The sequence below is a fragment of the Halyomorpha halys genome, unplaced genomic scaffold (assembly GCF_000696795.3).
Source record: "Halyomorpha halys isolate HHAL.00 unplaced genomic scaffold, Hhal_1.1 Scaffold467.1, whole genome shotgun sequence".
Lineage (NCBI taxonomy): Eukaryota > Metazoa > Arthropoda > Insecta > Hemiptera > Pentatomidae > Halyomorpha > Halyomorpha halys.
Genome location: NW_027114004.1, coordinates 106,456 through 118,661, shown reverse-complemented (window position 1 = coordinate 118,661; position 12,206 = coordinate 106,456). Strand labels below are relative to the sequence as shown.

Genomic DNA, 12,206 nt, shown 5'->3' with positions numbered 1-12,206 from the left:
AGATATTTACCTGAATATTATTTACTAAATATTCTAAAATATTACTCCAGAATTAAGATCCAGAAAATTGTCAACCCATAATTATGTAAAACCAAAGTTACGAAATATGCATTGTAAAATAGTAAATATACTTTTAGATCTTCAACGAATAAATAAAATAATAATATATGCATTTATTTTGTGTTACAACCAACATAATTTATTTATTATTATATATATTGATATTTTGATAAATGTGAAAAAAACAGTTTTTTTAGAACAAATAATTTATAACTACATACAATATTTGTTTTTTATTTCATACTTATTTCGTGTGTTTAGGTTTACAGTTTCTTTATATTTTTAAACAACAGATATTTTTACAGGATATCAACTATTCAACCCAAACTAAAAAAATAGAATAAACAGGGCTTAGTCCAACTTAACTCAGGAGAGGTAAGTACGTTAAATGCACCATACAGTATTTTATTATGATTATTTTCCTGCAAGTAGTTTTCATGGTATTCGCCTAAATAAAATAACAAAACGATTTTGTCTCACGTTACGGAAAAAAATCAATTAATTGGAATTACTGAATATAATGGAAATTTATTAGAGCTCAAATTACTCATCAAATGCAATATTAAGCCGTTTAGTGTAATATTTCAACAACTTGTAATACTCTAGGAGTTAATGGCAATAAACTATAAAACTAACATATAAACAAGAAACCTAAAAATAAGGATTTCCTTAAATCCGGTTTTTCAAATAGTAGGTCGTAAAATATTCAACACGTGTCCGAAATTTCTTGTGAACACGTTCTTGAAAAAAAAAATTAATTTATATAATTTTAGCAATTTTTGAAATTATCGTTTTCTACCTTTACTCTATATGGATTTAAACATTATTATGTAACAACCAATTTTTTTTTTTTTGTATAACAAGAAAAACAAATTTGGTAGTTGAATTAAATGAGTTCAAATATATTTTTAAAAATCAATTTTTTATTTATTTTTTTTTTTAGAAATTATTGGACTTTGTATTTAGAAATGTTTTTCTTCCGCCGATGGCTGAGCATTTACGTAAACATTTATAACTCCTCAGTATTTCTTCAGAACCCAAAGTTACTACAACTGTTGCAAATCTGAATTTAACTTCTTCGCATACACCTCAATAACATTTAAATTTTATTCATTTATAAGAGATAAAAAGTGAAAACTATACGCTTACTTAACTGTCAGACAAATTTTATGACATAAATCGTTGAAAATGAATAACGCCAATTCTTCCAGTCACCCTGTAAGTTAACTTCGCAAGCGTATCGTTGTGCCATTCAATTGTATTTTCATTTAAAAATAAACGTAAAAGTTGTTTTGTTTTTTTCGTTTTTCACATTCTAATGTTCACATTCATGTTCATATCTCCGCAGCCATTTAGCCACTTTTTCTATTGATTACAATAAAACGAGCGAGTTCACGAAGCGATTGACTGTTTTTTTATAAACCAAGGGAAATCTACTACAATTCTTAAGATCTTATTTTGAAATTACTGTAGTTTTTTCGTATTATACAGAATGCTGAATCCTACTCTTTACAACCCTACATCAGTAATGGTCTTAATATTGGTTTATAGATGAGGATAATTTCATCTTATTTTGATTTAGATTTTCTATTTACGAGAGAATACAGCATCGCGAACCTTACGTAGGTTTGAGCTTGTTTAATATTGATATGGTGATTACAGGTAAGAGGACGATCCAGATGAGATCAAAGGTATATTATAGCTTCACTGGCAGGATTCCATTGCAATTTTTTACCATTGAAAATCAGTTCAGGTGTGGCTTCTAAGATTAAAAACATTTGAAGTACATTTTTGAATTTTGAGACTCCTCATCCGTAGAACATAGTTCTAGATCTGTAAGTTGAGTCTCTAATGTATTTCTGCCTATTATTATGTCATTGTGTTGAGAAAACTCTGCTGTGTCGTCAGTAAACATATCTATGGAGGAACATGTGGACAGGATGATGTCATGAAGACAAAAGTTAAGTAGAATGGGAAAAAGATCTAAATCTTGTGGAGTACCGGCATAGATTTGTCAGATAGTGGAAATTGTATGTTTTTTTTAATTAGGATGATATTACAGTTGCTTCATGTAGACTATTTGAGATAAATTGGTTTAGCTTTTTTATATTCGCGTAGATTTTTTGAGCAGTAGGCTAGTTGGTTTTCAGATTTATTTTCTCATCGACTAGGATTGTATATGTTTCCCAGTCCATTACTCCATTAACGTGGTATTTTCGCTTCGCCACTTTGTGTGTATCAGTTAAAAAATGTATTAATACTGTGATATGGCCCAAAGGGCTGTGACGACTTGGGATGAAAGACATAGCCTACAATTCTTTGACAATAAAATATCAAGAATGTCAGGTTTTACATTCTGATCTGTAAACATCAGCTTCATTTAGTGCATGAATCTGTATATTGTGCCTTGAGTAACTATTTTTTTTTTTTTACTGTCAAACCATTCGTCGGAACAAATCTAATGATTTATTGTTGGAGGAGAAACCTTAGTCAGTATTACTTCTTTCTTCACAACTAGCTACTACCTCGTTGCTTTGTAGTGTTGGTAACATAACCTTTAAGTAAGTCATTTTTTAAACTGTTGATTTAAGAAACTAATCATTTTCTTTCTTTTACAATCAACGATAAGATTAAAAAACACAATATGATTTAAATAAAAAACTCTATTTATTATTCCAAGTTAACAAGAGCAAAAAATGAGTGCTCTTAGTAGAGTTAAAGTAAGTTTGTTTTTGTTTACAAATTTATTTGATGTTTGTATACTTGAATTTGATATATAAAATTTATTTTCTTAATTATGGTTTTTTCAGCACTGGAATGCTTTTGCTCAAGTTTGGCATTTATTTGATGCAAAATGGCAAAATCCTTTTGAATCTGCTACGGTTATAACAAAATACTTATTAGGAAAACATAAACCTTTTTATCATCCATTTGGTAAGTATAGTAAATAATTCATTGTTGACTGATATTAGTATGATTTACCCTTTCTTGACTGTCAATTTCAAAATCAACTTATCAATCATCTTATTTGTGTTTTATTTTGACCGCACCCCCCAACCATCTGCTCCTTGTATAAGTCATCCACGGTCAACTATCTCTCATAATTATATTAACCCTTCATTAGAGGAGCCAGCATTTTATGTCTCATAAAAATGTGCAAGGCACAGTTAGCCATATTTTTTATCGCTTAATGTTCACGGTCTTGTTCCTAGTGGTGATGGTTCGATTAACCATTTTATTGTTGTGAGAATTGGTTCTCAATGAGACACTGAAAGGGATCAAACATAACAAAAAGTAATAATTAAAACTAAATAATATCAAACATATAAAATTTTAATTTTTGTAACAACTCATTCAAACTTCTTTCAAATGCTAACAACATACCCAATTTCCTAATTTTGAGTTCAACTCTCTGTTTGTTTTATCTCTTGCCCGTGCTTACATAACGCATTGACATCATAATCCTTTTTACTCTGTTGTTGGAGTTTATACTCTTTTCAACCAAACAATATTTTGTAATGTCTTTTCTGTTCATTGGGAAGTGACGCGATAGCACTGCATTGAATTTGTTTTATCAGCTCCTAGCTTAATTTTTCTTAAACATTTACTCTATGCAATTTTTTGTCAAATAATTACTGCTCCCCCCATACCAAATGGTGTACTTCCCTTCCTTCAACTAGCCCTCCCCTGGCCAATGAACCTCTTGCAGTGCCTCGATAACTAGATTGTATCCCTTAACCTCATTTGCGACTGATTTTAACCCAACAGCGGAATTTAAACTTCTTATGTTCCACATTCCTATAATTAAATCTCTAATTTTCAATTTGTGCCATGAATCCCCTGAAGCAGTCCCCATCCGGAGACCCGAACGGGGGACTAGTTTACCTCTGGATAATGAGCGTTTTACCTCAGTAGGATCCATGACTGGTTTGTGGTTTGTGTTTAGGGCGTATTAGGCATAAAAAAATTATGTGAGTAGGGTGTTCAATCCCACATCACTCTCTCTAGCAAGCCTGGGGGGCTGCTCTCATTGTTGGTCAGTGAGTCCATTGGACTTCGCCTAGAGGAACTTCCACCGACCATCCCCACATCCACCACCCGTGGGACGCTCCCCTACGTGGTAATGAGCCCGCGCGAGGAAGATATAGGGGATATAGATAGAGATATCGGAGGAAATACATTTGAACAGATAGATAGTTTTAAATATTTAGGTTCTACAGTAACTAGAAAAAACAAAATTGATGAGGAAATAAAAGCTAGGTTGAAGGCGATAAATGCTTGTTATTTTTCAATTTCGAAACTGCTTAGCTCACCCCTTCTATCGAAAAACTTAAAAATTAGAATTTACAAAACTATTATCCTTCCCACTGTTCTTTGTGGATGTGAGACTTGGCCTCTTACACTAAGGGATGAACAACGCCTTAAACTTTTCGAAAATAAAGTATTATGCAAAATATTCGGACCGAAAAAGGATGAATTAACAGGAGAATTTTGAAGATTACACAACGCTGAATTAAGGGACTTACACCCTGTAAATATAATTCAAGTTATAGCATTGCGGCGTGTAAAATGGGCATATAAGCTTGTAGGGCTTATTAACGAGCGAATTCCTAAAATGTTAATAAACTCTAAACCAATGGGTAAACATCCGAGGGGCAGACCGAAACGTAGATGGGAGAATTGCGTTAAAACAGTTCTAGTGGAATTGGATTTGGAGGGGCATCAGTGGAAGGATGTATGCAGAGAGCGTTTGGTGGTATCAGCATCGAACCTTCGGGTTCATTAGGCCTTTATTATTATTATTTTTTTTTTTTGTCAATATGATAGGCATTTTACATCACCAGAGCATTAATGGCAGATATTTATAATATAGCATCTTAGGCCAATTTTTCATGTCTCTAAAAACATAATAATTTTGTTATAATTGATCTTAAAGACACAGGTACAGACTCGTGTTTATTAAAGAATGGCATTTGTGCTATTGAAGAAGGTGAATATTTCTGGTTTTCTTGCATCACCAATTGATTTATCGTTTTCTTCATTAAAATGCATGTTTGATAGTAAAACAACACTATTATTCATTTTTGGGCAGTAAGATACCAAAGTGGAATTAGTGCTATTTTGCCCTTTTTTTTTATTTGAAAAAAATCAGTTGGCACATTCCATATTTTATTTTTCATGACTGTTTTATCTATAATCACATTCAGACTAAATTAAAACTTATTTATACAAATTATTGCATGGTATATTGTATAAATGTTGAATAATAAATAAATAAAAACAAAAAAAAAGAAAAGTGTACTGTTTTTATTCATTGATGAGTTTAGGTGAACAGTTGACACTTGCCAGGTGGCTGTTAAACTGGGTAGTTATCTTTGTAGGTAAGACATTAGTTTATCATGCATTTTAATCTCATACTTCCAACATGGTTATGTAAAGGAAGTCTGCTGAGGAAATTAGTAGAAGCGTCATTAGTCTGGATGACTCCATTTTATTTAACAATCAAACTATTCTTTGCGAATACCGACGGGTTAATGATTGACAAAAAAAAAAAAGGAATAGCACCAGAAAAAGTGCTTTGTATTTATATATCGCATAAATTATTAGATACAAAAGAGAATATAAAATCGATAATAGGCCTCATTCTGTTTTAAGAATGAAAACAAACAGTGTAAGACAATAAAGATTAATAATGTTAAAATGTAAACTTGGTTAAATTAAAATAACAGTTGATCTTAATCCTATCCTCCCTTCATCCAGCCTAACATCTTTACTTTGCATTTCAACCATACTGCTATTAAATCCATTATAATAAGTGAGTGTAAGTCACACAATGCTTCATATTGTAACCTCTAAATTCTGTTTCTTTTTTTTTTCTTTTTGTCAAATATTTTATGCAATACTATTTTTTTTTAAACTTTAGTGTTTGTTTCCCCTTAATGTAGATGTCTACATTTCCTATTGATATACAACAGTAGAAGTTTTAATAGTCTTGATAATTTTTACTTTCAGGTTTTTAGTCTTTAGGTTTCTGCCTGAATGGTGATGATTTTTAATTTTATATTGCTTTTCAAATAAATATTAGTTTTTTTCAACTATTACTTTGAATTATATTAATTTAATTCATGAATTTATATATTTATTGCTTTTATTTTATTGTATTTGTTTATTATAATTTAAACATTTCCATCATAGTATATCTGCCAGGAGAAAAAAAAGTATGCAAATAGGTCTTTATATCTTATGTTAGATGTATACCTACAGAACATAATGTTTTGTTGCAATTCTTATATAACTATTTTTCAGCCAATTGTGGTGATGTTGTCGTTGTTATAAATAGTCGTCATATTGCTCTGCTTGGAGATGAATGGAAAAAACGTGTTTACTTTCACCATACAGGATATCCTGGTGGAGCAAGCTGGACACTGGCATGGGAATTACATGAAAAATCTCCTACTATGGTTTGTTTTGACTTAATAATGTATGAATCTATTTTTATAAGGAACTAAGTTTTTTTTTTTATTACCTTAAATTGTCAGTCCCAATAGAGTCAAGTGATTATGAAAGGATTAAAAACAAAAGGTACAATTTTCATAAACATTTACTTCATAAAAGGTAAATATGTGTGTTAAATTATAAGTATTGAAAGATGCAACAAGAATTCATTGATTTGATAAATTTTCAGTGGCATTTTAGAATAAAACTATTTCAAAATTGGTTGTCCGTGCTAACATAATACTTAAACTCAAAATAAATTGAAACCATATCTTCCTTTTTATAAATGTATGATGAGAATTGCAACATTTATTCTATGCTCATCCATCTAAAGTTTTTATTTTATCTAATTAATCAAAAATCTGCTGTATTTAACTTAAAAATAAAAATGTCACAACAATATATATTTATGAATACATATTTTTTTTACTTCTACATATTCTTATAATCTCTCTCGTGTAATTAATATAGATGAAAATAATTATGATCTAGTATTTTCTAATTTGCTTCAGTATACAATATTATTATTATTTGGGTAATTTTTAAAGCTGATACATTGTAGAAATTCTTATCTTTAGTTTTACTTCTTTATCTGATTGTTTTGTTTCAAAATCCTGTATTAGGATTTCAGCTTTCAGCTAAAACTAAATTCACTTCATACTAATTAGTAGCAAGTGTATCTTCACAGTTAAATTTTCAACTGCTGTTTACTAGTGTTAACTTTTTAACATCATTAGATGAAATAATCCATTTATCTTTGTTATAATACAAAGAAAATTAATATCTCTGTAACAATATTTCTAATTAAACCAATAATAAAAGTCCTGTCCATTCATCCTGTGATGGAAAGATATTCAGTTATTATGTTGGATTTTAGAAGTATATTTTGTATTTGGAGCAATGATGCAAAATGGTTAATTAGGGTTACCTTATCATCTGCTTATCCTCAAGTATTTTCTATATGTGTTCTCAGGCTCATTATACATTTTTACTTTAAATGTTTTCACTTTTTTTCGGTGGGCAAACCATTGTTTTGGAATAGTTTATTCAAAACCTGAAAAATCATACCTTTGGCAAAATAAAAAAAGGTTTTTGTCAGCTATGTCTGAATAAGTATTCAACACATAGAAGTCATTTCTTAATTTCTGGAAATTTATTTTTGTTCAGATTAGGAAACAATAATTTTTTGTAAAAAACAAACAGTTGTATCTAATATGTTTTTTAATAATTAACTATTCTGAAGTTTTTTCATTTCTAAGCAGAATATTTTTTTACACCTTGGCTGTAAACTTGTATTTTGAGTTCGTACATCAGTACTAATGATCAATGAGAGAAATCAAGAGCTTTATAATGTCACTATACTTTTCTATCTTTAATTCTTAATTAATTTATAAATATTTGGAAGTAAACCTACTTGATCACTTATATCATATGATTTAAATAGATCACTTTTTGTAATCTAAAAATAACCTAATTATAATTTTTCTTCTTTATTTGAGTTTTTTTTCTCTCATTACCATACTTTTTAATCTAGCAGATATTAATATTATGCCATATGTTTTAAAATGAAATTAATTTTTAAAAAAATTAAACTAATCGTTTTAAAATTTTCAGATCCTTGAAAAGGCTGTTTATTCTTCCATGAAAGGAAACCTCCAACGCAGACACACAATGAAGAGACTAATTATTTACCCAGAGGATACTATACCTGAGGATATTCATAAAAATATTTCGTCTCAAATTAAACAGCTCAGAAAAGTACCTAAAGTTTTAGAAAGTGATGAAGTGAATAATTTCCCAAGAATTGTCAATTTACCTTTTGATTATGTTCCTTCATGAAAAAATCTAAGTTTAAATCAGCCATGTCAAATGATTTATGTTTTTTTTTTTTTTTTTCAGTTTTAGACTTTGAACTCATTAAGAGTGGTTGTTGTTTCTGTTAGAAAGAAAAGTTTAAAAGCTTTAATGTAGATAACATATAAACGTATTGTGTGTGATATTGAAGGTAGTTAATAAATATGATTTAGTATTATTTATTTTGTTCCAATTATGATAACCTTGTTTGGAATCAATTAATTAAAATATTAAATTACGTTAAATAAAATTTTATAATTTTCATTAAAATATTTGATATTTGAGTCTTGATTGAAGTACTGTGTTGTTTGCGATGACTTCCTTTAATAAATTCTCCATAATTGTTTTCCACTTTATAACTTCACTTGAAATATCTCTTAATACTTTAGTTTGAGAGTTATCATATTTATTATATCATGATCACAAATTAAATTTTAATCAAATATTTAACTGTTAACTTATACCGACAATTTTATTATACTTCATTGTTAATAATTTCTATAATTTAACAAAATCACTTTCACTAAATTTTTTAAAATAAATTATTTTTTTCTGATCAGAATTACACATGTCTTGTTTCATTGAGTTCTGAAAAGAAAACTACATATTTAAAATAAATTTACTTTTTTTAATCATCATTTGCTTTCTTTTTATGTTCAAAAATAAATATTAATTAGTTTTTAAACTTTTAAAACTTAAGCTACTTTGTCTATGTAAGATAATACATTTTACAAATTCTTTCTGCCATAATATATTGTCACTTGCCATTGTATGGCGATCGGCATATTTTTTTCTTAGAATCCATTGTTCTGGCTTCGTAACAAAAACCTATTTATCTTTAAATATTCAAAATATTTAAATTTACAATCCAAAAAATAAAAACACTTATTTTACTTACAATGATCAAATAAATGTTATTTATCTACAAAATGCATTAGGTCAATAAAATGTCTTATAATCATACATTTTAAAATAATTATTTTTTAATAGTAAATAATTCTTAATTTAAATATATGAAGATGGTCAGGGTTGCGGTTGTTAACTTACATAGTTTTTGAACTATCAGTGAAACTGTAAATGCTTATATTTACTGAAATCGTTCAACTGAAGGAAAATGGTTGCCATTTGCAAACAGTCTAAGAAAAAAAAATTCCCCAACTGTTTTCAGCAATAGAAACATGGAGGAATCAACATACTAAACATTAAAAAATGAAAAAAAAAGATGATCAAGCAACCAGCTTAATAATTCATTATGGATCACTTGGTATAGATTGACACGTAAGCATATATTTCCTATGGTGCTGGTTACTAATGCTGAAGCATGAGTACTAACTTTTAACCTCAGCCAGCTTCTTCTTTGAGCTATTTTTTCATCTCTTTCCAAATACACCCTATTCCTTCTCTAACTTATAGATTTCTTTTGTAAAATTCCATTGATGGCTTAAGCCAATAATGGAAATTTATGTTTTAAGTACTTGTTATTATCACAACTAAAAATAAGTACTTGTCCCAAAGTTACTTGATATTCCTTGAACAAAAGTACTCAGTACACTTAAGTAAGTGTAGGATTTTCGTTACTTGTGTGTGTAAGTAAAGAAGTGTCTACTTAATAACAGAAAGTACTCTCCTTAACTGGGACTAAATTGTTTTGTTATTTTTCCATAATTCAACCTTTCTAAATCAGAAAATGTCTCTGGAAGCTCTTGATTATATTATCCAACTTGTTTATGTGAATTCCATTATCACAATCTCTGCCAATTTCAACTTCAATATGCTTTCTGAATCCTGGACAGATATTACATGAGGTGTACAAAAATATTCTCCCCAATAATTTGAAAAGTGAAAATTTAAGAACTTCTTTTAAACCTTGAAAATTGTGAAAAAACATCTTACCCTTAACTAAATCTCCAGTTGTAACTTGATACTCGTGGCGCGCTCTAAATTTCAACCAAGCACTGCTCAACTGCTCTATGGTTGAATCCTGAAATTAAAAAGTAGTAAAGCAGCAAAATGTAAATTTTGAAGCCCTTGTTGCAAACCTGCAGATTGTTATACTTCATTTAAGCTACTTAACAATGAAACACAACTCACAGTTCAACTCTAAATCATAACATAATTATTATTTACTCTCCAATGCTCCCAATTAGAATTCCTAATGAAAAATTATCTTGTTCGTAATTTAATAAATACAGTTCTCACTTAATGATATAATCATTTCTAAATAATCTAATACACTTAGAGACTTGTATAAATACTATTATCAGTTTTACAACTTGGCCCTACTGGGACAAAACAAAGATATTTAAGGATGTGGTTTCAATGTTCAATCTGCATTTAGGTCCATGTATGAGGACTTTAAATATTAGTTTAGAATCTGTCTGTCAAGGTTAACCTAGTGTTCTGTGCTTCACAAAAAGTTAAACCAGTACATGGTAAGCAATATCAATCATCCTAGGTAAATTAGTCATCATCAAGTTTGTTTTAATTCCATTAATAAATTTGTATAGGAAAATTTTCCTTGCTTACACTGCCAATCTTACACCCATATTTATCTCTCCCTATAGATTTTTTTTGTAAACAGCTATTATCATTGTACTCAGAATTATTTCTTTGTTTTTTCTTGGCATGACGTTTGAAATTAATTATGTGTAACTACACCCTTTTCTTGGCAACTATTTTCAAGTGTGTGGGCTTGACACTTCATAAGTTGTACATTTTGGTGCTACAAGTCTTTCAGGGTATGGGCCCCTTTATCTCCAGCTGATATATCTTTTCTAGTTTTAACCCTCTAAACTTATTTTTCTCTAATGTGACCTATGATGATTTACTTAGTGCTAGGGATAAATTTTTTTTCCAATTTCTTGCTGAGTTAAAGTAAATTTATCCTTCTGTTCATTTTCAATATTTTTTAACTTTCTTCAGATAGCGAATTTTTATTAACATCTTGGATTCAGTTAAATATTACATCTAGGTATAATAGGAATCCTGATAAAAAAAACTTAGGATTAATCAACTTTTTTATTTTTCAAACATTTCTCATTAAATAATTTTTTTTGTTTCTATATTGTTAGTTTATCTTTTCTTTTTATTATATATTTTTTTATTTTACATATAATTTGAAATCAAAGATTAATATATGATTATTATTTTAATTATAAATTAGTGGCAGTGAAATGTAAACTTTCCATTAGTTAACTTATGAAATGGTTAATATATCAGGGTTCTTCCCTGAAGAACTTCAAGGGAGTTCTTAAGATGTTCGGTACTGCGATATATCACAATTTTACTAACCAGTAGTCATAAATTATTTAATAATAGATTAACATTTTTTATCAACATAATTTGAATTATTTTTCTGAATCTTGTGTCATTAAAATATTTTAACATTTCTTACCTCCTATTTTTGTAATCCATCCATACAATTATATGGTCAAAAACTTGAACTAACAAAATATTATAATTTAAAGCTTGTTAAAACAGTAGTGTATAGTTCTGAATCTTTTCATTGTGACAACTGATTGAAGGTTGAGAAACTGTACCTATTTATATTCTTTTATCTATTCTACCTCTCGTAAATCATTTTAATAATAATTGATTATAATCATTTATTGGTGAGTTTATTTTAATAAGATTCAACTGAATGCAGTGGTGAACCAAGGAAAGAGGTGACCCTTCCAGGGCCTGACAGAGGTCTTTTTTAAATAATTTTTAATTGAATAATAACTTTAGAGCAACAACTACATACTTTTTTTATGAGACCAGAATGTTATAGTTTTTACACATTACAGTTGTGCTTA

General features: G+C 28.8%; 1 protein-coding gene across 1 annotated transcript; it reads left to right on the top strand.

The window, feature by feature from the left end:
* Positions 1-2,607: 2,607 nt before the first annotated feature.
* mRpL13 (mitochondrial ribosomal protein L13) lies at positions 2,608-8,587 on the top strand. Its single transcript, XM_014424372.3, has 4 exons — positions 2,608-2,780; positions 2,871-2,994; positions 6,367-6,521; positions 8,170-8,587. The coding sequence occupies exons 1-4, from the start codon at positions 2,757-2,759 to the stop codon at positions 8,392-8,394; spliced, it is 528 nt and encodes a 175-aa protein (XP_014279858.1). The 5' UTR covers positions 2,608-2,756; the 3' UTR covers positions 8,395-8,587.
* Positions 8,588-12,206: the final 3,619 nt, after the last annotated feature.

Bases quoted from the DNA above. Each gene is read 5' to 3' on its own strand.
- mRpL13 (XM_014424372.3), top strand. From the start codon at position 2,757: ATGAGTGCTCTTAGTAGAGTTAAA. The intron at 2,781-2,870 runs GTAAGTTTGTTT...TGGTTTTTTCAG, and splicing joins GTGCTCTTAGTAGAGTTAAA to CACTGGAATGCTTTTGCTCA. The intron at 2,995-6,366 runs GTAAGTATAGTA...ACTATTTTTCAG, and splicing joins ACCTTTTTATCATCCATTTG to CCAATTGTGGTGATGTTGTC.